This window comes from Scyliorhinus canicula, chromosome 4 (assembly GCF_902713615.1).
Source record: "Scyliorhinus canicula chromosome 4, sScyCan1.1, whole genome shotgun sequence".
Lineage (NCBI taxonomy): Eukaryota > Metazoa > Chordata > Chondrichthyes > Carcharhiniformes > Scyliorhinidae > Scyliorhinus > Scyliorhinus canicula.
Window position 1 is genome coordinate 201,222,312 of NC_052149.1, and position 26,569 is coordinate 201,248,880.

The window sequence follows — 26,569 nt, forward strand, 5'->3', positions numbered from 1 at the left end:
TTCCTGTTCAGCAGGCGCTCTGAGTAGACAGCTGCAGAGCGGGGTCCTGTCCAGCCTCCGGCGCTCTCGGTGAGCCTGCAGCTGGTGGTCAGTCACACAGGCCAGAGTCACCCTGCCCGGCACCGAGGGGCACAGCAGGCCAAGGCAGGCAGGGCAAACGGCAGACAGTTCATCCGGCAGGCGGAGAGGTGAGGTGAGCTGAGCTGAGCTGAGGTGAGGTGGGAGGGGAGGGGAGAGTGGAGGGCGAAGAGAGGGGGGGAGTGGAGGGCGAAGAGAGGGGGGGGGGAGGGCGAAGAGAGGGGGGGGGAGGGCCGAAGAGAGGGGGGGGGAGGGGCGAAGAGAGGGGGGGGGGAGGGGCGAAGAGAGGGGGGGGGGAGGGCGAAGAGAGGGGGGGGGAGGCGAAGAGGGGGGGGGGGAGGCGAAGAGGGGGAAGGGGGGGGAGTGGAGGGCGAAGGGGGGGGGGGAGTGGAGGGCGAAGAGGGGGGGGGGAGTGGAGGGCGAAGGAGGGGGGGGGAGTGGAGGGCGAAGGAGGGGGGGGGAGTGGAGGGCGAAGAGGGGGGGGGAGTGGAGGGCGAAGGAGGGGGGGGGAGTGGAGGGCGAAGGAGGGGGGGGGGGAGGGGAGGGGGAAGGAGGGGGGGGGGAGTGGAGGGCGAAGGAGGGGGGGGGGAGTGGAGGGCGAAGGAGGGGGGGGGGAGTGGAGGGCGAAGGAGGGGGGGGGAGTGGAGGGCGAAGGAGGGGGGGGGGAGTGGAGGGCGAAGGAGGGGGGGGAGTGGAGGGCGAAGGAGGGGGGGGAGTGGAGGGCGAAGGAGGGGGGGGAGTGGAGGGCGAAGGAGGGGGGGGGGAGTGGAGGGCGAAGGAGGGGGGGAGTGGAGGGCGAAGAGGGGGGGGGGGAGTGGAGGGCGAAGGAGGGGGGGGAGTGGAGGGCGAAGGAGGGGGGGGGAGTGGGAGGGCGAAGGAGGGGGGGGGAGTGGAGGGCGACGGAGGGGGGGGGGAGTGGAGGGCGAAGGAGGGGGGACAGTGGAGGGCGAAGAAGAGGGGGGGGGAGTGGAGGGCGAAGGAGGGGGGGAGTGGAGGGCGAAGGAGGGGGGGGGAGTGGAGGGCGAAGGAGGGGGGGGGAGTGGAGGGCGAAGGAGGGGGGGGGGGAGTGGAGGGCGAAGGAGGGGGGGGGAGTGGAGGGCGAAGGAGGGGGGGGGAGTGGAGGGCGAAGGAGGGGGGGGGGGGAGTGGAGGGCGAAGGAGGGGGGGGGAGTGGAGGGCGAAGGAGGGGGGGGGAGTGGAGGGCGAAGGAGGGGGGGGGGGAGTGGAGGGCGAAGGAGGGGGGGGGAGTGGAGGGCGAAGGAGGGGGGGGGAGTGGAGGGCGAAGGAGGGGGGGGGAGTGGAGGGCGAAGGAGGGGAGGGGGGAGTGGAGGGCGAAGGAGGGGAGGGAGGAGTGGAGGGCGAAGGAGGGGAGGGGGGAGTGGAGGGCGAAGGAGGGGAGTGGAGGGCGGAGGGGGGAGTGGAGGGCGGAGGGGGGAGTGGAGGGCGGAGGGGGGAGTGGAGGGCGGAGGGGGGAGTGGAGGGCGGAGGGGGGAGTGGAGGGCGGAGGGGGGAGTGGAGGGCGGAGGGGGGAGTGGAGGGGGAGGGGGGAGTGGTGGGGGGAGTCGAGAGCGAAGGAGGGGAGGGGGCAGTCGAGGGCGAAGGTGGGGAAGGGGGGAGTCGAGGGCGAAGTAAAGTTAATTTGCAGTTATAAATCCATTCTGTAATTTTCTGAATCCTCTGTTAACTAGGGGGTAATTTGCAAATTTTGAAATTGTACTTCAGATTCCTGAGTTCAAATTTTTTACGTAAATGGTGAACTGTGATTCCAGCAGTGATCATTGTAGAACACACCTTTTACCAGTCTAACTACTTCACCCTACTGTTTTTTGTTTTATAGGCAGCTTGCTGTCCATTCAGCTATTTTGTCTATTGACTCCACATGTTCTCACCTTAGCTATGAATCTTCTCTTGTACCTTTATCAAAGCCCTTTTGTCCACTGCGTTAACTTTATCCAACCTTCATTTACGTTAGAGAACTCAATAAAGTTGGTCAAGTATGACATTCCCTTTTGAAATCTGTGCTGAGATTTATTTTCAGTTTCTATTTTTCTAGTCCATCTTTCAGTAGGAATTCTATTATCTTTCTACCACTGATATGAAGCTAATTGGTCTATACTTTATCTCGCTTTTTAATATGAAAATCACATCAGCTGTCTGCCAGTCCTCTGGCATGATTTCCTTTTCTATTGACTTTTATTTATATATATATATATATATATATATATATATTGTATATCCTAGACTAGAACCTCTGCTATCTCTTTCTTAACTTGCTAATATATATAGATGCAATTTGTCCAGGTGTTTTATCCTCAAGTTTGATCAGTTTATCAATTATCTCTCTCATAAACATCTTTATCATTTATGATCTCTTCTTGCATCATGTCCACCATGTTAAATCTCCCTGGGAAATAACTGACGCAAATAAAGTATTAATCAAAGGAAGTAATCTCTTGGGCCTTGCACTAGTGTATGGGAATAGAAGGTTAAAAGAGGTTAACTTGTATCTGGAGAAATTATACAGGAGGTCGATACTCACATCGCTGAGGCATTGGAACTTGTTCTGGGGCAGAAGGGAGCTGTTGCCAAATGAGACTATGATATAGTGGTCAATACACAGATCATCCAAAGAGAGGTTTGGAAAACTTAATGATCCTAGCTTCAAGGAATAAACTATGCATTACTGCATATGTGCCTCTTTGAAGATGGCAGGATGAGTCGAGAAAGTTGTTTAAAAAAAGCTATGTATTATGGTGGCATGATGGCGCAGTGGTTAACACTGCTGCCTACAGCATTTAAGGACGCGGGTTCGAGCCCAGCCCCTGGTCACTGTCTGTGTGGAGTTTGCACATTCTCTTCGAGGGTCTCACCCCCACAACCCAAAGATGTGCAGGTTAGGTGGATTGGCCACGCTAAATTGGCCATTAATTGAAAAATAAAAATAATTGGGTACTCTAAATTTATTTTTAAAAAACTATGTATTTAGTATATTTTTTCTTTGATTTCAATTTTGCCCTTATTTATGTATTCATGTTTTTTTTTTTTGTTTGTTCATGGGATGTGCGCATCACTGGTTAGGCTGGCATTTGTTGCCCATCCCTAATTGCCCATCAGAAGGTGGTGGTGAGCAGCCTTCCTGAATCCCTGCAGTCCATATGGACTGTTTAGTGGGAAGTATTTTTCCTATCTCTATGAATCAATCTCACTGATAACCTATTTGTTTGGTAGTAAATTTTTCAGTGCAATTTTTCTAGTTCCATTCTCATCCTATTTTATTTAAAAAAAAATAATTTTTATTGGAATTTAAAAAAATATATATATCAACAGAACAATAATAACAATAATAAACACCCCCCCCCCCCCGGCACCCGTAACAACGCATATAACAAACCCCCCCCCCCCCCCCCCCCAACCCAATAAACACCAAAATAAATTAACAATAAGCAAATTAACTTAAACACTATCCCCCTAAGACCTTTCCCCCATGGGTTGCTGCTGCTGCTGACCTAGTTCCTTATCGTTGAGCCAGAAAGTCGAGGAAAGGCTGCCACCTCCTAAAGAACCCTTATACTGACCCCCTCAGGGCGAATTTGACCCTCTCCAGCTTAATAAATCCCGCCATGTCATTGATCCAGGTCTATACGCTCGGAGGTCTCGCATCTTTCCACTACAGCAAGATCCTCCGCCGGGCTACTAGGGACGCAAAGGCCAAAACATCGGCCTCTTTCGCCTCCTGCACTCCCGGCTCCACCCCAACCCCAAAAATCGCGAGTCCCCAGCCTGACTTGACCCTGGATCCTACCATCCTCGACACCGTCCTCGCCACCCCCTTGCAGAACACCTCCAGTGCCGGGCATGCCCAGATCATATGGGCATGGTTCACTGGACTCCCCGAACACCTGACACACCTGTCTTCGTCCCCAAAGAACCTACTCATCCTAGACCCGGACATGTGGGCCCGGTGCAGCACCTTGAACTGGATGAGGCTAAGCCTCGCACATGAAGAGGAGGAGTTCACCCTCTCCAGGGTGTCCGCCCATGTCCCCTCCTCAATCTGCTCTCCCAGCTCCACCTCCCACTTAGCCTTCAGCTCCTCTACCGACGCCTCCTCCACCTCCTGCATTACCTGGTAGATGTCAGACACCTTCCCATCCCCGACCCACACCCCCGAAAGCACCCTATCCCTTACCCTCCGCGGGGGCAGCGAAGGGAACCCCTCCACTTGCCGCCTAGCAAACGCCTTGACCTGAAGGTCCCTGAACATATTCCCCGGGGCGAGCTCAAACTTCTCCTCCAGTTCACCCAGGCTCGCAAACCTCCCGTCAATGAACAGGTCTCCCAACTTCCTAATGCCCGCCCTGTGCCACCCCAGGAACCCGCCATCCATGTTCCCTGGGACAAACCGGTGGTTCCCCCTCAGCGGGGCCTCCACCGAGCCCCCCACTTCCCCCCTGTGTCGCCTCCACTGTCCCCAAATTTTGAGGGTAGCCGCCATCGCCGGGCTCGTAGTGTACCTCGTTGGAGGGAGCGGCAACGGCGCCGTTACCAGTGCCTTCAGGCTCGTGCCTCCACAGGACGCCATCTCCATCCGTTTCCATGCTGCCCCCTCCCCATCCATTACCCACTTACGTACCATCGAGACGTTAGCCGCCCAATAGTACCCAGAGAGGTTGGGCAGCGCCAGCCCCCCTCTATCCCTGCCCCGCTCCAAAAAGACCCTCCTTACCCTCGGAGTCCCGTGCGCCCAAACAAATCCCAGAATGCTGCTGTTCACCCTCCTAAAAAGGCCCTCGGAATGAAAATGAGGAGGCACTGAAAACAAAACAAAAACCTCGGGAGCACCGTCATTTTAACGGACTGTACTCTACCCGCCAACGACAACGGCAGCATGTCCCACCTTTTAAATTCCTCCTCCATCTGCTCCACCAACCTAGTAAAATTAAGCTTGTGCAGAGTCCCCCAGCCTCCTAGCCACCTGAACCCCCAGGTACCTAAAACTCCTCACTGCCCTCTTTAGCGGGAGCCTACCAATCCCCTCCTCCTGATCTCCCGGGTGTACAACAAACAGCTCACTCTTGCCCAGGTTCAATTTATAGCCCGAGAAACTCCCAAACTCAGCTGGAATCTCCAACACCTCCGGCATTCCCCCCACCGGGTCTGCTACATACAGCAGCAAGTCGTCTGCATACAGCGACACTCGGTGCTCCTCCCCACCTCGCACCAAACCCCTCCACCTCCCCGATTCCCTGAGAGCCATGGCAAGGGGCTCAATTGCCAACGCAGAAAGCAAGGGGGACAGGGGGCACCCCTGCCTCGTCCCACGGTGGAGCCTGAAGTACTCGGACCTCCTCCCATTTGTCGCTATACTCGCCATCGGGGCCTCGTACAGCAACCTCACCTATTTAATAAACCCCACCCCAAACCCGAACCTCTCCAACACCTCCCACAATTACCCCACTCAACCCTGTCAAAGGCCTTCTCTGCATCCAATGTCACCACAATCTCCGCCTCTCCTGCTGCAGGCATCATTATCACATTTAGCAGCCTTCGCGCGTTCGTGTTCAGCTGCCTCCCCTTCACAAAACCCGTCTGATCTTCATGTACCACCCCCAGCACCCAGTCCTCTATTCTAGTGGCCAAGATCTTCGCCAGCAACTTGGCATCCACATTCAGCAGTGAAATTGGCCTGTATGATCCGCACTGCAAGGGGTCCTTATCACGCTTCAGGATCAGGGAGATTAGTGCCCGAGACATCGTCGTGGGCAAAACACCCCCCTCCCATGCCTCGTTAAAGGTCCTAACCAACAGGGGGCCAAACAGGTCTGCGTATTTCTTATAAAATTCAACCGGGAACCCATCCAGTCCCGCTGCCTTCCCCGACTGCATATGGCCAATCCCTCTGACCAGCTCCTCCAACTTGATCGGCGCCCCCAGTCCCTCCACCTGCTCCTCCTGCACCCTTGGAAATCGCAGCCTGTCGAAAAAGCTCTCCATTTCCCCCTCCCACCACCGGCGGCTCCGACCGGTACAGTTCCCTGTAGAAGTCCCTAAAGACCTCGTTGACCTCTGCCCCCTGCCGCACCACATTCCCACCCCTATCCTTCACTCCACCAATCTCCCTAGCCGCGGCCCGCTTACGAAGCTGATGCGCCAGCATCCTGCTCGCCTTCTCTCCATACTCGTAGACCGCTCCCTGCACCTTCCTCCACTGTGTCTCCGCCTTTCTGGTGGTCAATAAATCAAACTTGGCCTGCAGGCTACGCCGCTCCCCCAGCAATCCCTCCTCCGGGGCCGCCGCGTACCTCCTATCTACACTCAACAGCTCCCCCACCAGTCTCTCCCTCTCCCTCCTCTCCCCCCTCTCCCTATGGGCTCGGATGGAGATCAGCTCCCCCCTAATCACTGCCTACAGAGCCTCCCACACCATCCCCACCTGGACCTCCCCAGTATCATTGACCTCGAGCTACCTCTCGTTACATCCCCGGACCCTCCTACACACCTCCTCATCAGCCAACAACCCCACGTCCAGACGCCAAAGCGGGCGCTGATCCCGCACCTCCCCCATCTCCAGATCCACCCAATGCGGAGCATGGTCCGAAATCGCAATAGCCGAATACTCGGCCTCCTCCGCTCTCGGAACCAGTCCCCTACTCAGAACAAAGAAATCAATGCGGGAATACACCCTGTGCACATGGGAGAAAAAAGAGTACTCCCGAGCCCTCGGCCTCCCAAACCTCCAGGGATCCACTCCTCCCATCTGGTCCATAAACTCCCTCAACCCCTTGGCCGCCGCCGGCCTCCTGCCTGTCTTTGAACTAGAACGATCCAGTAGGGGATCCAGCACCGTATTGAAGTCCCCCCACCATGATCAAGCCCCCCACCTCCAGGCCAGTAATGCGGCCCAACATATGCCTCATGAAACCAGCGTCATCCCAATTTGGGGCATACACATTTACCAACACCACCCTCTCCCCCTGCAGCTTACCGCTCACCATCACACATCTGCCGCCACTATCAGCCACCACCTCAGAAGCCTCAAACGCCACCCTCTTCCCCACCAGGATCGCCACCCCCCGGTTCTTCGAGTCGAGCCCTGAATGGAAAACCTGCCCCACCCACCCCTTCCTCAGACGGACCTGGTCCACCACCTTCAGGTGGGTCTCCTGGAGCATGGCCACGTCCGCCTTCAGCCCCTTCAGATGCGAAAACACCCGGGCCCGCTTAACCGGCCCATTCAACCCCGTCACGTTCCACGTAATCAGCCGGATCGGGGGCACCCCGCCCCCCTCCCCCGTCGATTAGCCATAGCCCATCGACTGCTCGCCCCTGGCCAGCACCCATTCGGCCTGTTTCCCACGGCGATAGAACCTCACCCCGACCCCCCCCGACCCACACCAACTCCTCCCTGGCCAATCCAGCAGCAACCTGGTATCCCCCAGGATGGAAGGATCCTGCCCCCACCAGCGAGTTCAGCATCACGGCCACATAGGCCGGCAGGTCCGACCCCTCCAGCCCCTCCTCGAGGCCCAGGATCCGCAAGTTCTTCCTCTGTGATCGAAACTCCATCTCCTAGAACCGATCTTGCCACTTTTTGTGAAGCGTCTCATGTATCTCCACCTTCCCCACGAGGGCCGAAACCTCATCCTTGCGCTCAGAGGCCTGCTGTTGCAACTCGAGTATCGCTGCACCCTGGGTTGTCTGGGTCTCCAGCAGCTTACTAGTCGTTACCTTCAGGGATTTCAACAACTCCCCTTTCAGCTCCGTAAAATAGCGCAGAAGGGCCGCCTGCTGCTCCTCCGCCCACTGCCTCCACTCCTCAGGGGCTCCACCGGCCGCCATTTTGTCCACCTTCCCCCGCTTTTCCAGGGGAGCTGCTGCCATTTTTCTCCTCGCCCCACTCCGAGTCCGCACCATAAATCCCGGGGGGTTTTGCTCCAGACCCCTTTATCCACCGGGAATCGTCGAATCAGTGCCGTTTGGGGCCCTTAAAAGAGACCACAAGTCCTATTAAAGCGGGAGCTGCCGAACGTGCGGCTTAGCTCAGCATAGCCGCAACCGGAAGTCCCCATTCTCATCCTATTGATATCAGCTTTGTTCACTTTATTACTTTGATTTTGGCTTATATTATGTCCATAGGGCCATAATATTGCTATGTATAATCACTATTATCTAGATGCTCCCCTATACCTCATTATTTTATCTGTTCTGGTGCAGTTCCCATCATTAGATCCACAATGATCCCTCCTATTTAGGCTTTGCATATTGGGTAAAAAAGGAATACTCCACGTATTGTGAAAACTCCATTCTGTGTACCACTTTTGTTACCTCTTGCCAGTTTATTTGGAGTAGTTGTAAACTTACATGACTATTTAACGTTATTTACTCCCCACATTTCTTCCTCCTATCTCCTTTCCCCTATTAGGCGATCTGTTATATAACTATATTTCTGCGATCATTCCTATCTTATTTCAGTTGATGACTTCTGTTTCTCACCTTTCATTAACAATGTTTTGTTTTTATAATGCCATTGCTATCTCTCAATAGTGCAGTTCCATCCCCACCCCTTTCTTCCTCCCTGTCCTTTCTCAATATTTTATAACCTGCAATATTTAGTTGTCAGCCCTATTCTTTATGTAGCCACGTTTAGTTCTTTCCACTACATCTGCCTTCTTGCTACAGGTTGTCACCTCCTGTTCTTCCATTTTGTTTTGGAATGTGGGTATGTTGTTTCTCAGGATGTTTAATTTGTCTTTAATGCTTCCATTAATTCTATTTTTACCTGTACTCTTAAGGCTTCTGTTTATCACAGTGTTAGTTCCCCGAGTGTTACTTTTGTTTCCTATATCATCTTCTATTTTGCCTTACAGCATGTTAGTTTATTTTCACCAGATCCCACTAATCTCCACCAACCTGATCGCTGGTTTAAAATTTATTCCACAACCCTATGTATCCTTTCTGTTAGGATATTGGTCCCACTCTGGTCTAGTTGGAGTCTGTCCCAATGATGCAGTTCCTTTCTACCCGAGTACTAGTGCCATTATCCCTTTCCACAATCTTCTCCTCCAGTTGCTTGGGACATCATTTAATTCTGCACCAGGGGTTTGAGATATCTGAACCAACTTTCAATGAGAAATGGAATGTACTGCACACATTAATTATGTTTCTTCCGATGTTAAATATAGATTCCTCAATAAGATGGGGGTAAAGTTCTATCTGTTAGATATGTACATGCAAAAGATGGGTTGAATGTTGGGAATTTTGTATCCACTTATACTTTACTTGTTTGCTTCCCCATATCTTTTAAAATAACCTTCTATTCCTTTCTCCTACACTGATCTATCTAGTTTTCTGTTAAAAATGCTGATAATGACGAGATAATCTGTTTATAGGTGCTGTAATAAGAGACGCAAATGGAATTTTGGCCTTTATAGCTAAAGGAATAGTGTATAAAAGTAGGGAAATGTTCCTGCAACTGCACAAGGGTTTGGTGACACTGCACCTGGAGTACTGTGTACAGTTTTGGCCCCTTTATTTGAAGAGGGATGTAGTTGCATTAGAGGCATTTCAGAGGAGGTTCACTGGATTGGTTCCAGAGATGAGGGGTTTGTCTTATGAAGAGAGATTGAGCAGGTTAGGCCCATACTCTCTAGGGTTTAGAAGAATGAGCGGAGATCTAATTCAGGTATACACGATGATAAAAGGTATTGACAAAGTAGATGTGGAGCGGATGGATTCCTCTTGTGGGGCAATCTGGAACGAGAGGTCATAGTTTTAGGATAAAGGGTAGAAGATTTAAAACAGAAATGAGGAGAAATTACTTCTCTCAGAAGGTTGTGAATCTGTGGAATTCATTATCCCAGAGTGTGTGGATGCCGGGATATTGAGTAAATTTAAGGAGGAGATCGACAGATATTTAATTAGTAATGGTTTTAAGGTTTATGGAGTATGGGCAGGAAAGTGAGTTGAGGCTGAGAGGAGATCAGCTATGATTGTGTTGAATGACAGAGCCGGCTTGAGGGGCTGAATTGACGACTCCTGCTCCTGGTTCATATGTTCTTGGTTGAGGGACAAAGTTTTGCCAGGATGTGTGGAAGGGGTGTGGTCGGAAAGCCCCTCTGCTCCTCTTAAAATGTGCCTACCTACACCTAATTGAGCGGGTCTTGTCTGAATGTTGGCACCTCCGACAATGCAGTAATACATCACTGACAACTTGGATTGTGTGTCCAAGTCTCTGGAGTGGAACTTGAACTCACAATCATAAGATTTAGAGTGTTGCTATTAAAACCAAATCAGCTGCCAGGGAGACTTCAGTAATGAAATGTGCAATTCAAATTCAATTTTCATAATTCCGTCTATGCCTCCATTTCCTCCCTTTCCCCCCAAGTTTTGTGTATTGTGGATCTATGTTTTGAATGGAGGGGGGGCAATCCAACATTGAGGTTTGGAATCCCTGGAACTGTTCTTTTCTATTTTCAGATGCCTTCGATTAAACTCCAGAGCTCTGATGGAGAAATATTTGAAGTTGATGTGGAGATAGCAAAACAGTCTGTGACAATCAAAACCATGTTGGAAGGTCAGTGTGTTTCTTTTTGGAAATAATCTTGTTTACAAGTTAATCATCCTTTTGAAATATCAAGCTTCTTTGTTTTCTTTATTCCTTGGTAGCAAAAACAGGAAGGCAGATTATTATCTGAATGCCAGTAGATTGATAGGGGACTGTGCAACGGGTGTCCTTGTACACCAGTCACTGAAAGTAAGCATGCAGATACAGCAAGCAGTGAAGAAGGCAAATGACATGTTGGCCTTCATAGCGAGAAGATTCAAGTACAGGAACAGGGCCTTGGTGAGACCACACCTGGAATATTGTGTGCAGTTTTGGTCTCCTTGTCTGAGGAAGGATGTTATAGCTATGGGAGAAGTGCAGCGAAGGTTTACCAAACTGATTCCTGGGATGGGGTGGCTGATGTATGAGCGATTGAGTCGATTAGGATTACATTTGCTGGAGTTGGGATCTCGGATACCTATAAAATTCTAACAGTACTAGACTAGATGCAGGAAGGATTTTCCCGATAGCGGACAGTCCAGAAACAGGGCTCTCAGTTTGAGGATAGGGGGTAAACCATTTAGAACTGAGATGAGGAGACATTTCTTCACCCAGACACTGGTGAGCCTGTGGAAATCTCTACTGCAGAAGCAGTTGAGGGCAAAACATATGTTTTCAAGAAGGAGTTAGATATAACTCTTGGGACTAAAGGGATCAAAGGAAAGTGGGAACAGGTTACTGAGCTGGATGATCAGCCATGATCATAATGAATGGCGGAACAGCCTTCTGCTCCTGTTTTCTAAGTTTTATGCTTTTTAAAAAAGTGCAAAACTTTAATAGGTTCTGATTCAGAATTGCTGTCATATGCTGTTTAATTTCAATAAAGATTGCCTGCTTATGGTGACTGACTATTCAATGTAATATTGACATTTTTCAATGGAGTTTCTCATTACTCGTCTAAGATGTCCCAAAACTATTCCAACTATTCCAGCACGGTAGCATTGTGGATAGCACAATCGCTTCACAGCTCCAGAGTCCCAGGTTCGATTCTGGCTTGGGTCACTGTCTGTGTGGAGTCTGCACATCCTCCCAGTGTGTGCGTGGGTTTCCTCCGAGTGCTCCGGTTTCCTCCCACAGTCACAAAGATGTGCAGGTTAGGTGGATTGGCCATGATAAATTGCCCTTAGTGTCCAAAATTGCCCTTAGTGTTGGGTGGGGTTACTGGGTTATGGGGATAGGGTGGAGGTGTTGACCTTGGGTAGGGTGCTCTTTCCAAGAGCCGGTGCAGACTCGATGGGCCGAATGGCCTCCTTCTGCACTGTAAATTCTATAATTCTATGAATTTGTGAATATTTCTCCGAATGTGTAAAATAAATTAATTCATCTAGCTTACCAGTTCTTTTAATGACTTTAAAAAAAATAAAATAAAGTTCTGGTGTTTTTCCTTCTGTTCTTGCATCACCATCCCTGTACTAGACAGTGAGGACAGGCAGACAAGATCCTTTATCCAAACGATCCCAATTGCCACATTTGAGAAGCCTTAATAAAGTCTGAAAGATTTCTAACAGTCAAATTTGCATTTTACTTCTGCTGATTAATGCCTTTCTAAGATGGAACGCACTTTCTGAATTTTGACTTTCTTTGCTCTGAACTAATTAGAAGTCTTTCATTGTCCTCCTTTCACCGGAGAACCTGATTTCAGATCCATTGTTGTGCAAAAGATTTTAGTAGAATCAAAAGTCACACTGAAAATTGATATTTCATGGCTGATAGTGATGTTTTGTACTGTACAAATGGGATGGAGCAGAGGTAGTGCTTCTTACTGCATCACTCACTCCATGCAATGTCTGATACTGCTATCTGTTGGGAAAGCGTGATGGATAATGTTAGATTTTAAAATATTAATGTTTTATTCTAAACAGATTTGGGGATGGACGATGAAGGTGATGATGATACAGTTCCACTCCCAAATGTTAATGCTGCAATTCTTAAAAAGGTAAGAGGCCAGAAAATGCTGTGTGTGCTCCAATCGGTATTATTTCAATGAAATGTGTGGAAGCTTCAGAATATCATGCAGAGATAAAATTCTTCATGACGATGCTGTATAAGATTGGCATAGCTGGTAGCACTCTTGCCTCGTTGAGGCGCTAGTCCAGGTAGAACTTGAAGGAGCACCGCATTGTCAGAGGTGCCACTATTCTGATGAGATGTTAAACCGAGATAATAAGCCAGATGTACAAGATCCCACAGCTCTATTCAAATAGGTAGTTTTTCCGGTTTCCTGGTCAACATTCCTACTCCGTGAACACCATTGAAACCAGATTAACTGCATGTTTGCAGTTTGTGGGAATTCGTTATGTACAAGTTAACTCTCACATGTTCTGACATATCAACAGTGACCGTACTTGAATAATAATTGAATGTGCAGTGATTTAGGACATCCTGAGGTTAAGACATTTTTACATGCAAGGTTTTCTGAAGGTTTATGGTGTCATCAGTTTTTGTCCACTTTTTGTGTATACCTCATAGATCAAATATAATGGGTGTAATTTTGCCATAATTTGTCAGTAATTCCAGGATTTGAAACTAAATTACTACTGGAAATAGAGTGAGCAAACTGTGAGACTGACAGAGTGGATCACAAGCTGTACTCTCACATTTGGCATCTGGATTTGAACCTAGCCCTGACTGATGGAGCAAAAGTTTATTCCTCTGCTGAGTTTAGAATAGGCCCGTGTGGAATAGGTTGGGGAGATCTCAGCCCAATTCCCACTGAGTAGAGACTTGTAACAGTAACAGTCACATTTGCCAAATGCTGCACTGAATTTAATACAGCCAAGGTGGCTCTGTCCATCTGGGGTGTGATTTGGGATACTGTTCCCGGCCAAACGGTGTGTAACCTTCCGGGAAAGGAATTCTACCTCACCGCACTGGCTGTGGCTGATGAGTTTGTGCATGGGCGCAGGCTGGGAAGGCAGCAGCAACAGTGAAGACAAACTCATTTTAAAGGAAAATACTTTTTCCAAGGACAGAACTGCCTTGCTTTCAACCTAGCTTTGAGTCCCAGGAAAGAGTGTGTGAGCGTGGATACGTGCAGAAACAGGTAGGGGAGGGGGGGGGGGGATAATACGACGGGGATTGCTCCCGGTTTGTTGGGGGAGGGGGCACCACACGAGCGGGCAAGCTAGTGTGACTGCAAGAGCTTTTGTAGCTTTGTGAAGAGAAAAAGATTGCTGAAGACAAATGTAGGTCCCCTACAGTCAGAATCAGGTGAATTCATAGTGGGCAACAAAGAGATGGCAGGCCAGTTGAACAATTACTTTGGATCTGTCTTCACTAAGGAGGACGTAAATAACCTTCCAGAAATACTAGAGGACAGAAGGTCTAGCATGAAGGAGGAACTGAAGGCAATCCTTATTAGTCAGGAAATTGTATTGGGGAAATTGATGGGATTAAAACTCGAAGTCCCCAGGGCCTGATGCTCTGCATCCTAGAGTACTTAAGGAAGTGGCCTTCGATATAGCGGATGCATTGGTGATCATTTTCCAGAGACTCTGGAAGAGTTACAATGGATTGGAGGGTAGCTAATATAACCCCACTTTTTAAAAAAGGAGAGAGAAAGAGGGGAATTATAGACCAGTTAGCCTGACATTGGTGGTGGGAAAAGTGCTGGAGTCAATTATTAAGGATGAAATAGCTGTGCATTTGGAAAGCGGGGACAGGATCGGTCCAAAACAGCATGGAAAGGGAAATCAAGCGTGATAAATCTTCTGGAATTCTTTGAGGATGTGAGCAGGGTGGACAAGGATGAACCAGTGGATGTTGTGTATCTGGACTTTCAAAAGGCTTTTGACAAGGTCCCACACAAAGATTAGTGAGCAAAAGTAAAGCTCATGGTATTGGGAGTAATGTATTGACGTGGATAGAGAACTGGTTGGCAGACAAGAAGCAGAGAGTGGGGATAAATAGGTCCTTTTCAGAGTGGCAGGCAGTGACTAGTGGGGTACCGCAGGGTTCAGTGCTGGGAGCCCAGCTGTTCACAATATACATTAATGATTTGGACGAAGGAATTGCATGCAATGTCTCCGCAATTGCAGACGACACCAAGCTGGGTGGCAGTGTGTGCTGTGAGGAGGATGCAGGGTGCCCTGGACAGGCTGGCTGAGTGGGCAAATACTTGGCAAATGCAGTATAATGTGGGTAAATGTGAGGTTATTCACTTTGGTGGCAAAAACAGGAAGGCAGATTATTTGATTTGATTTTTGATTTTGATTTGATTTATTGTCACATGTACAAAAGTACAGTGAAAAGTATTTTTCTGCGGCCGAGGAACGTACACAGTACACAGTTATTATCTGAATGGTGGCAGTTTAGGAAAAAGGGGACGTGCAACAAGACCTGGGTGTCATGGTGGAACAGTCGCTGAAGGTTGGCGTGCAGATATAGCAGGCGGTGAGAAAAGCTAATGGCATGCTGGCCTTCAAAGCAAGAGGATTTGAGTATAGGAGCAGGAATGTTTTGCTGCAGTTATACAGGGTCTTTGTGAGGCCACACCTTGAGTATTGTGTGCAGTTTTGGTCTCCTAATTTGAGGAAGGACATTCTTGCTGTTGAGGGTGTCCAGTGAAGGTTCACCAGACTAATTTCCGGGATGGCAGAACTGACATATGAAGAAAGGCTGGATCGCCTGGGCTTGTACTCACTAGTTTAGAAGAATGAGAGGGGATCTCATACAAACATATAAAATCCTGATGGGACTGGACAGGTTAGATGCGGGAAGAATGTTTTCAATGTTGGGGGCATCAAGCACTAGGGATCACAGGCGAAGAATAAGGGGGAAGCAATTGAGGACTGAGATGAGGAAAAACTTCTCAGAGTTGTGAACTTGTGAAATTCTCTATCACAAAAAGACGTTGGGGCCGGTTTGTTGGATATATTCAAGAGGGAGCTGAACATGGCCCTTGTGGCTAAAGGGATCAAGGGTTTTGGAGAGAAAGCGGGAGTGGGATACTGAATTTGCATGATCAGCCATGATCACAAATGGTGGTGCAGGCTTGAAAGGCTGAATGGCCTACTCCTGCGTCTATTCTCTATGTTTCTAAACCAGTGAGGGTGAAGGGGGAGTGCTGCGGCACAGCTCCCAATTGGGAGGGTGTGCCTGGCAGAGGGGTGGATAGTGCTAGAAATGGGGGGAAGAGAGGGAAAGACAGGAGGGGAGTAAAGGGGTGCGGGCCACAGGGGCACAGGGAGGGGGCAAGATTGGAGGACAGACCCAAGAAGAGGAACTGGGGGAGGGTGGATGGGTAGAATGCTGGCTACAACAGGTCGCACATGGTGGCAGCGGAAACAGCGGCACCAAGAGTAGCCATCTTGGTGGACCCCAAAGCAAAAGGAAACCCTGGAGTGCAGGGGCTCAGCCACATGGAATGAATGGCACAGGTGGTATCTTGAATGGCCCCTGGACAAAGGGAAACCCTGGAGTGCAGTGGTGCTACCACATGTAAAGTACAGTTGCCCTCGCAGGAAGGGGTGGGTGGGAGGGGGGAGGTGATAGAATCCCCCTATCAGGATAGTTACCTGGAACATCGGGGGACTCAACGGCCTAGTGAAAAGATCGGGTGTCCGCCCATCTGAAAAGCCTGAGGGCTGACGGTTTCTTCCTCCAGGAGAGACACCCGAGGGAGAAGGAGCGACTGCGGCTAAGGAAGAGCTGGGTGGGTTAGACGTACCAAACATGTTGTGGGACGAGAGCTAGGGGAGTGATCATACTACTGAACAAGAGGACAGCCTTCACGGCGATAAAGATGGTTACAGACCCAGAAGGATGGTATGTCATGGTTAGTGGTGTCCTGGGATCACCCTTACAGCAGCGAAGGTGTGGAGAGGTATCCAAAGGGAAGTCAGAGCATAGAGTCTCACTCTATGCGGATGACCCGCTCCTCTACATCTCGAACCTCCAGACCAGCATGAAAGGGATAATGAAACTGCTAAAGGAGTTCGGAGCCTTCTCTGGTTACAAGCTTAACCTGAGCGAGATCTTCCCTGTACACCCGCAGGGGGGAGGGACAAAGCTGGGGAATTGCCGTTTAAGCAGGCCCAGACCAAATTCCGCTAGCTGGGGATCCAAAGAGCCCACGACTGGACACTGATCCACAAATGGAACCTGACAAGTCTGGTGAGGAAGCCAAAAAGGCTCTGCAGAGGTGGGGCCCACTCCCACTCTCTCTCCGTCTACCATCCCATGACTCTGCACCTCCTGCTGCCTAGGTTATTCTCTCTTCCAACTTCTTCCATCGGGCGGGAGATCAAGTCAGATCTCACACAAACAGGTTCTTCCCTGCTGTTGCCATGTTCCTGAATGACCCACTCATGGACTGAACTGAGCTCTCCACACATCTCTACTAAGTAGTACTACACTCCGTATGCTCACCCGATGTCTGTGTCTATGTATTTACATTGTCTATTTATGCATGTTCTATGTTTTTTCACAAGGAACGATTTGTCTGGATTGTATGCAGAAAAATACTTTTCACTGTATCTCAGTACACGTGACAATAAATCAAATTCAATTCAATTTAACACAGGTGATCAAAATGAACATGTTGCCGAGGTTCCTCTTCCTGATCAGATCCCTCCCGATCTACATACCCAAGCCTTTTTCAACAGTCGACAGGTTAAACATGGCTTTTGTGTGGGTGGGGAAGAGCCTAGGATCCAAAAGAAGGTCTTACAAAGGAGGAGAAATGTGGAGGCCTGGCCCTTCTGAACCTACTGTCCTACCACTGAGCGGGCGCCGCAGAAAGAGTGAGGGAATGGGTCAAGGAACCGGGAGCAAAGTGGCTAAGGATGGAAGAGAGTTTCTGCACAGAGACATCCCTCCAAGCCCTATTCACTCCTAGGGGAGATGTACTGTACGATCATGTATGGGCGAGGTTTGCTCTCCCTGGACGAGACAATGAAAAATGTGAGGAGGGACTAGGTGTAGATATAGGGGGAGGACTCTGGATTGAAGCACTGCACAGGACAAACCGAACCTCTACTTGCGCAGAGCTGAGCCTAACTCCGCTAAAGGTGGTGCACAGCATGCATCGGAGGTGGAGGACAAGTATGAACGGTGCCAAACAGGCCCGGCAGACCACACCTACATGTTCTGGGATTTCCCCAGACTTGTCGGGTACTGGATGACCTTCTTTGAGGCCATGTCCAGAGTTGTGGGAGTGAGGGTGGAGCCATGCCCAGAAGTAGCAGTCTTTGTGGTATCAGATCAGCCAGAACTCTTTGTGGGAGTGGGGGGTCGACGCCCTAACCTTTGCCTCCCTGATTGCTGCTGGAGAATCCTGCTCGGCTGGTGATTGGCAGCATTACCCAAGGTTGCAGACTGGCTGTCCAACCTGGTGGAATTTCTCAGGCTGGAGAAAATAAAATTTGCCATTCATGGTTGGGTCGGAAGAAGGCTTCCATAGGACGTGGAAGCTGTTGGCTAACTTGTTTCAAGACCTGTTCGTAGCCAGCAACCAGTAAAATAAGATGGGGGGGCAAGGCACGGGCGAACCACAGGGCAGAGAGGAAAAGGAAAGGGAGGCGGGAGGAAGGGGGGGGAGAAAGCATGCAAGGGACAAGCAGAAAGAAAAAAGCTGCAAGGGACTGGTCTCGGGGGAAGCTAAGGCTCATACCAAATGGTATATAAACGGCTGTAAATATGTGTTTCGGCGATATTGCAGAATGTAAAATATGTATGCTGACTAAAGTGGAGTTATGGCCACAGTTGTGAAGATTCTCGCCTGTTGAATATATGTATTGGTTCGTGCCCGGTTTTGTAATTTATATATTGTTGGATCTAAAATATGAAAACGCAAACATTTTAAAAAAAAACTGAGTGCATTGATATGAATGGTGGAGTATGACTAAGATATTCAAGTATTTATGTTACCTTTTGTTCAACTGTATTTGTTTCTAGTTCCAAGTCTTTCTCTCATTCATTTACATTCATCTCACTCATCTACGCATTCCTGCCCATTGTTGCTTTAGGTGATTCAATGGTGCACTCACCACAAGGATGATCCTCCTCCTCCCGAGGATGATGAGAACAAGGAAAAGAGAACAGATGACATTCCAGTATGGGATCAGGAGTTCCTCAAAGTAGACCAAGGAACACTATTTGAGCTAATTCTGGTCAGTAATTGTTAAAGTATATTAATAAAAACTGTAAATTTGTCCTCCGCTTCCAGTACCCCTGTGTGGCTGATTATCCTGGACTGATTATCCTGCTGCCCATGTTTGTTCTTCTTGACCCCTGTCCATAATCTCTCCAAAGCCGTGAGTGTATGATCAGGAACTTGCGTGGTCACCATTCATCATGGTGCCAAAATCCACCGCACTCTGTGGCATAGCCCATGAGCTATCCTCACCAAGTGTATAATGTAACATTTCTTGTGATAAAACTGCTTACAATTACTTCGGGGTAGTAATTGATTCATCCTAGTATTTGAGCCACTGCCAAACAACCAAGATTTCCAAAAGCTTGATGCACCTTTGTGCCATAAATGGAATCGAAGTTTAAATGTGAATTTTTCATCTCAAATGGTAGTGCAACAGAGCATTTCCAGCTTTTGCAAGCTCCTGATCCCTAATACCTATAGCTCATTACACTTTGAACTTTAGCATTGAACTGAAAAGGTAACTCCTGTCCCTGCTACAGTACTGAAATGGACCTAACCAAAGTAAAACTGACAACCTTGGGATTGTGACCACCCTTGTACTTTGTGACCTCTGCAGGTTTCAATACAATAAATCACACCATCCAACTCCAATGCCCCTCTATTGTCTCACTCTGTGGGACTGTTCTTGTTTGGTTCTATTCTTTTTATCTTATTGCTAAAGCAATGGCTTTCCTCTCGTCCCTGTGTCATTAGCTCTGGAGCTCCTCCCACTCCCAAAATTGATCCATCCTTGGAGGAGATGAACAGTCTGACAGCACAAGGCAATGAACGAGCCAAGAGAAGTGGTGGAGAGGAACACCGAGTTTTCAGCAACATACATTTGTGAAGCTGACATGTCAGTAGATAACACTGCCAAGAGGTAACAGGCCAATACGGAAAGGTTATTGGTGATCTGGACACCTAAAAACTTGACGCTCTCGACCCTTTCTACTTCGTTCCCATTGACAGGGGCATGTTCTCCACTATGCTTCCTGAAGTCAGTGACAATCTCCTTCTTCGTTTTGTGCAGAGCTTTGCATTCTGAACTGTACGGCCCATAGCTTGCTCACAAATACAGTCTCGATTCACAAATGAAGGATGGCTGTGGGTAATTTATTGGAGAGCTGTTGGCACCAGTAGAATTCCATTCTATTAAAAGAAGCAATGCCCAGAAAAGTGTTGGGTAGAAATTTAAAAAGAAAAATAACTGAGCAAATGAAATGATCTATTATCATTGCCCAGATCTAATGTATTATACTCTGTTAATAAGGAAAATTATTAACTTTCCATCTGTCAAGGATATCCAAGAATAATTGGAGTTAGATGAAGGGTACTCTTAATATCTTTCCCAAATATGCTCATGAAGAGAACTGAACTAAGAGACAGCTGCATTCAGAACTGATTATTCATTATGTTGCTGATTTTGCTTCTGCATTCATAATGAAATGAATTTAGCCTTTTGTAAGTGAACGGATACTGAACAATCGACATCCAGCAACAAGCACATTGCCTTGACTTTTACATCAGAGGATTGTGCGTTCAGACCCTACTCCAAAATATGAGCATCTAATATAGACCATTGTGGTACTGAAGGAGTAATCTGTTGTCAGAGGTGTTCTCCCCTGGTTGAAATGCTAAATAGTTGCTTTCTGTTCCAATGGGCATTAGAAAAAAATCCTATAATGCTATTTGAATGAATGAAAATGAAAATCGCTTATTTTCACAAGTAGGCTTCAAATGAAGTTACTGTGAAAAGCCCCTAGTCGCCACATTCCGGCGCCTGTTCGGGGGAGGCTGGTACGGATTGAACTGTGCTGCTGGCCTGCCTGGGTCCGCTTTAAAAGCCAGCGTGGACACCACTAAAAATAGATTAACTGGTCATTCACCTCTGCTTTTTGTGATATCTTGCTCTGGGAAAATTACTGCTATTTCTCCCTTCATGACAAATCAAGTATGTGCATTGCTTTGAGAAATCCAACAGGAGTGAAAAGGTACTGTAATTACCCTGTCCTCTGATAAATGGATCCCAAGCAGATGGTGCAGTATGAAACTAGATGTAAATCCCTGTCTTGATAGTTTATTGACAGAGCGCAGCATTACATACATCTGCTTTCCTACCTACTAACCCAGCGGTCTCTCTATTTATACTCTTTTTCAACCCGTGTAATTAACTAGACTAATGAATCAAAATAAACTGATTAACCAAATTGACAGCCTCTTAAAGAGGTGCTGATGAAAGGATAAGGATTTAAAGGAAACTTAACAAACTAAAGCATTAAGTAATTTTGGGGGTCAAAATTATGCACTCCAGCCCTCGCAGTCTCTCTGTACTCTATTGAGCAAAACAGTGAACCAATTAAACTAAATGAAACAAACTTAGGGACAAATTAAAAGAGCAGCCTCTCCGTCTCTCATACATTCTCTAGGCACTTTTGTCCTTCACCTGTGTACTTTAATCTAATTAACATACCATTAACACTTGTTCCACAGTACCTTCCCATATATAGTGTTGTACAACAGTGCTTTTACCTCTCCTCCAGCCAAGATCCAACCACTTCTTTCAGATGAAACAGTGGTTCATATATGCTTAAAATTTAGTGTAGCATATTTGTGGCTCACAGTGTGGTCTCCTTTGGACTGAGGAGCCCAATTCGAGATTGGGTGACTACTTTGTGAAACACTTTGTTCACTCTGTAACCATGACCCCGAGCTTCCAGGGACCAGTCGTTGTAATTCTCCACCTTGCTCTCATGCTGACATCTGTCCTTGGCTTACTGCACTCTTCCAGTGAAGTTCAAAGTAAGCTTGCGAAACAGTACCTCCTTCTTTTTTTAAAAAATAATTTTTATTGAGAAATTTTGATTTTATACACCATTGACGCACCTTAGTAAAATACCGAAAATAACAATAATATTAACAATCATATACATTCGCCCCAACCCCATGAACAACCCAGCATTTTAACAACAACGCAAATCAACACACTATAAAGTTATAGAATAAACACTACAATAATGCACCCCCCCGGGTTGCTGCTGCTATTGACCCAGTTACCTATCTCTGAGCCAGGAAGTCCAGAAAAGGCTGCCATCGTTTATAGAACCCTTGTATTGATCCCCTCAGGGCAAATTTGACCTTTTCCAATTTTATAAATCCTGCCATGTCACTGATCCAGGTCTCCACGCTTGGGGGCCTTGCATCCTTCCATTGTAACAGAATCCTTCGACGGGCTACTAGGGACGCAAAGGCCAGGACACCGGCCTCTTTCGCCTCCTGCACTCCCGGCTCTACCGCAACTCCAAAAATCGCGAGTCCCCACCCTGGTTTGACCCTGGATCCAACCACCCTCGACACCGTCCCCGCCACCCCCTTCCAGAATTCTTCCACTGCTGGGCATGCCCAGAACATATGGGCGTGTTTCGCAAGACTCCCCGAACATCTGGTGCACCTGTCCTCACCCCCGAAGAACCTACTCATCCTAGTCCCGGACATGTGGGCCCGGTGCAGCACCTTAAATTGGATGAGACTAAGCCTCGCACATGAGGAGGAAGAGTTGACTCTCTCCAAGGCCTCCGCCCAAGTCCCGTCCTCTATCTGCTCCCCGAGTTCCTCCTCCCATTTAGCCTTCAGCTCCTCCACTGACGACTCCTCCACCTCCTGCATTGCCTTATAGATGTCAGACACCTTCCCCTCTCCTACCCACACCCCCGAAAGCACTCTGTCCATCGTCCCCTGCGAGGGCAGCAAAGGGAATCCCTCTACCTGTCGCCTAGCAAACGCCTTTACCTGCAGGTATCTGAACATGTTCCCCTGGGGAAGGCCAAATTTATCTTCCAGTTCCCCCAGGCCTGCAAACCTCCCGCCAATAAACAGGTCCCTCAATTTGCTGATGCCCGCCCTTTGCCATCCCCTGAATCCCCCATCCGTGTTCCCCGGGATGAACCGATGGTTGCCACCCAGTGGAGCCTCCCTCGAGCCCCCTGTTTCCCCCCGATGCCGTCTCCACTGTCCCCAGATTCTTAGGGTCGCCGCCACCACCGGGCTCGTGGTAAACCTCTTAGGGGAGAGCGGCAACGGTGCCGTTACCATGGCACCCAGGCTCGTACCTCTACATGACGCCATCTCCATTCTTTTCCACGCCGCCCCTCCCCCCTCCATCACCCATTTACGCACCATTGACACATTGGCTGCCCAATAGTACCCCAGAAGGTTGGGCAGCGCCAGCCCGCCTCTATCCCTTCCTCGCTCCAGGAACAACTCCCTCACTCTCGGAGTCCCATGTGCCCACACAAAGCTCAGAATACTGCCGGTCACTCTCCTAAAGAAGGCCCTGGGGATAAATATGGGCAGGCACTGAAAAAGGAACAAGAACCTCGGAAGCACTGTCATTTTGACGGACTGCACCCTCCCCGCCAACGACAATGGCAGCATGTCCCACCTCCTGAACTCCTCCTCCATCTGATCTACCAGTCTGGTAAAGTTATGCTTGTGGAGAGTCCCCCAGTCCCTGGCCACTTGCACCCCCAGTACCTCCTTTTTTGATTGGGCACTTTACAGCCCTGCAGGTTCGACATTGAAACAATGGAAGAAACCATAAAACCCCTACAATGCAAATGGAGGCCATTCAGCCCATTGAGTCTGCACCGACCCACCGAAAGAGCAGTCCACCAAGGCCCACTCCCCCGCCCTACCCCTGTGCATTGATCATGACCAATTCCCCCAATTTGCAAATTGTTGGATTATGGGATGAATCCGGAAACCCACGCAGACACGGGGAGAAAGTGCAAACTCTGCACAGTCACCAAGGCCGGAATTGAACTGTGGTCCCTGGAGTTGAGACAGCAGTGATAACCACTGTGCCACTGCCATTCAACAATTTCAGATATAAACTGTCTTCCCCCTGCTACAGGCCTCGACATTTGTTTTCCCTTTCTCTGCACGTTGTGGTTTTGCTCATTTTTGTTTCAGACAGCAGCACATCTTTTCAGGCACATCTTTTCTTGCCCCATCACCATTCCCTTTCGCCTTGTAAGACTAACTGTCCTGTCATTCGGTCTCTCCTGACTTCCACCCTTCTACAGATCTTCCTCTATCCTTGTCCCACCCACCCCTTGTTCAAAACCTGTAACGCTTCTAGGCTTTCCCAGTTCTGAGGAAAGGTTATCGACCTGAAATGTTAACTCGATTTCTCTTTCAACAACTGCTGCCTGACCTGAGTATTTCCAGCGTTTTCTGTTTTTATATCCAGTATCTGCATTATTCTGCTTTTTGATCATATCCATTTGAAGCTGCTTAGTTGCTTCAGTCGAGATGGTAGTTTGATGAGTCTAGTAGGACTAGTAGCCCTGCTGCCTCATAGCGCCGAGTTCCCAGGTTCGATCCCGGCTCTGGGTCACTGTCCGTGTGGAGTTTGCACATTCTCCCCGTGTTTGCGTGGGTTTCACCCCCACAACCCAATGATGTGCAGGCTAGGTGAATTGGCCATGCTAAATTGCCCCTTAATTGGAAAAAATGAATTGGGTACTCTAAATTTTTTTTTTTTTTAAATGTTACTTGGTAAGGGGAGAATTTGGCCTTCTAAGCTATTAGTCGTTTAATCTTCAGAATCACAAAATTCCTTTCTATTGATGACCTGGTGTGAAAAGTCATTGAACAGCATCTCAAAGTAGATTTTACAGCTGCACTAAAGAAGGAATTTTGTGCAAATTATTGTTTTGCCACTTGGCTATTTTGGGCAAGCTATTTTGAAGAAACACTATACAATCCATGTAAATGTACATAAATCACCAACTAAAAATTTGTTATACTTTTAATTTGTTGGGGTTACATTGTTCCATTTAGTCTACCTTTTTTTACTTGGTGTCGGGTTGGAAATCTGCACAGTTGAGACCTGTGTTTATGTTTGTAATTTAGGCTGCAAACTATTTGGATATCAAAGGTCTGCTTGATGTGACCTGCAAAACAGTAGCAAACATGATCAAAGGTAAAACTCCTGAAGAAATTCGTAAGACTTTCAACATCAAAAATGACTTTACTGAGGAAGAAGAAGCACAGGTAACAACACTTTTATTTATAATTCATGGTTGCTGAAAGCACTTAAAGTTAGATTCTCTGATTTTGAAATGAGCAGGTTGCTTGTTGTCAATCAAATCAAAGAGCCAATCTAAAACATTGAATAACTGTTCTATTTATTCTCTGTAGGTAAAATGCCTTGCTTCTGCAGACAGTTTAAATATAAGCAGAGTATGCCCATAGTGAACAAAGAAACAAACTAGAAATGTATAAATATGATTATCAGGGCAATTAAATTCTTTTGCTTTGTATTCAGTTTATTTATTAGCTTATTATAAATAAACTCTGTGCTAATTTATTTTTATAGTTTACTAAGCCAATTCCTCTTAAAGCCTAGATTATTGAATTTCGGGAGGGACACTGTAATAATGATTGCCCCTTTTATTATCACAAAGTTTATTCAGCTAAAATAATTCAACTTTGGTGTAGTTGTTTCTCTGATGAGTAATGTAGGCACAATTCAGAATTCCATCTCTTTGGGTGCATTCTTTTCACTGTTTTTATTCTTTTCAGGTTCGTAAAGAGAATCAATGGTGTGAAGAAAAGTGAAGATCCCACCGCTCTAATTCTCTATCACATTCAAAGAATTTTCCAGTTGCTGTTGCACTGCACTGTTTTGTAAATGTTTAATATTTGGAAAATTCAACGAAAGGAAAAAAATAATTTGCGTATTTAGTTGCATGACATTTCCTTACTTGTTCAGAGCAGTATGTTCTCAGCTTTACCGTGTTATTACTCTATAGGATTGGAAGTGACATCTAGCTTCGCACCACGCGATTCATTGTAGGAGTCTGCATTCAAGAGGATTAGAATGCCGAGGTGTTATTAAATAGTATGGGCTAGACAAAATCCTTCAATATGATGGGCACGTCTGACTTTAATATTATCCAGTCTAGAAGGCAAATGAAGACACGGTATGCATTAAGGGAGTTTTGTTCAGTAATTAATGACAGCAGGTTCAATCTGTTTAAATGATTGAAATTAGAATATGTTTTTTTTTAACCACATATAGCTGTGGAATAATTGATATAATATTTACAGTGTGAAGAATATGGCCAGATGATCCATGGTAATTTAAAAGAATATGATTCTCTGTGTCCTATTTTTTTGCTTTAAAATTGTAACCTCCAATTCTGTTTTTACTGACATTTTAGCAACCCTTTATGGGTTAAAGTACAGAACACATACTTTGCATTCTAGCGAGGACTGTGGCATGCTTTATAATAAAGGATCACTGTGGATCCACTTTCTAATGTGGTATTAAGCACAACTTTTCTTCTGCTTTAATTAAGTTTCACTTCATTACACTGGTTTTCTCTCCCCTACTGCATTATCCTGCTATTGTCTTGGATGTAAGTAATAATTTGAAATATTGTATGGTTAATTGACCTGTGGTAAAAGAGCCCTAGTAAGATCCTCAATGGAATTTGTCGTCTTCAAATACAGATCCCCTACGTTAAAGCTCACTCTAACAGACTGGACAAATGCTCTAATTTGCAAACACCGTTTAGTAATTTAGAATTAGATTTGTTAACTTACTGTAAAATGTACATACTGCAAATACAAATCATTAAATTACTACTTCTGTCTGTAATTATTGTGATTTCTGTGTCAGTTGATTGCCTAATAAAATTGATCTAGAAGTTACATTCATGATCCATGTTTAACATCTTTATTTTA

The 26,569-nt window shown here is 47.6% G+C and overlaps 1 protein-coding gene across 6 annotated transcripts; it reads left to right on the forward strand.

The window, feature by feature from the left end:
* Positions 1–26,542, forward strand: LOC119965315 (S-phase kinase-associated protein 1). 6 transcript variants are annotated; one of them, XM_038795898.1, is made up of 6 exons: positions 1–201; positions 10,552–10,650; positions 12,543–12,616; positions 18,648–18,791; positions 24,731–24,871; positions 25,403–26,542. In XM_038795898.1, the coding sequence occupies exons 2-6, from the start codon at positions 10,554–10,556 to the stop codon at positions 25,436–25,438; spliced, it is 492 nt and encodes a 163-aa protein (XP_038651826.1). In that variant the 5' UTR covers positions 1–201; positions 10,552–10,553; the 3' UTR covers positions 25,439–26,542. The 6 variants fall into 6 exon arrangements, with proteins under 6 accessions (XP_038651826.1, XP_038651823.1, XP_038651825.1 ...); XM_038795895.1 differs by having other exon boundaries at positions 2–218; positions 10,554–10,650; XM_038795897.1 differs by having other exon boundaries at positions 2–213; positions 10,554–10,650.
* Positions 26,543–26,569: the final 27 nt, after the last annotated feature.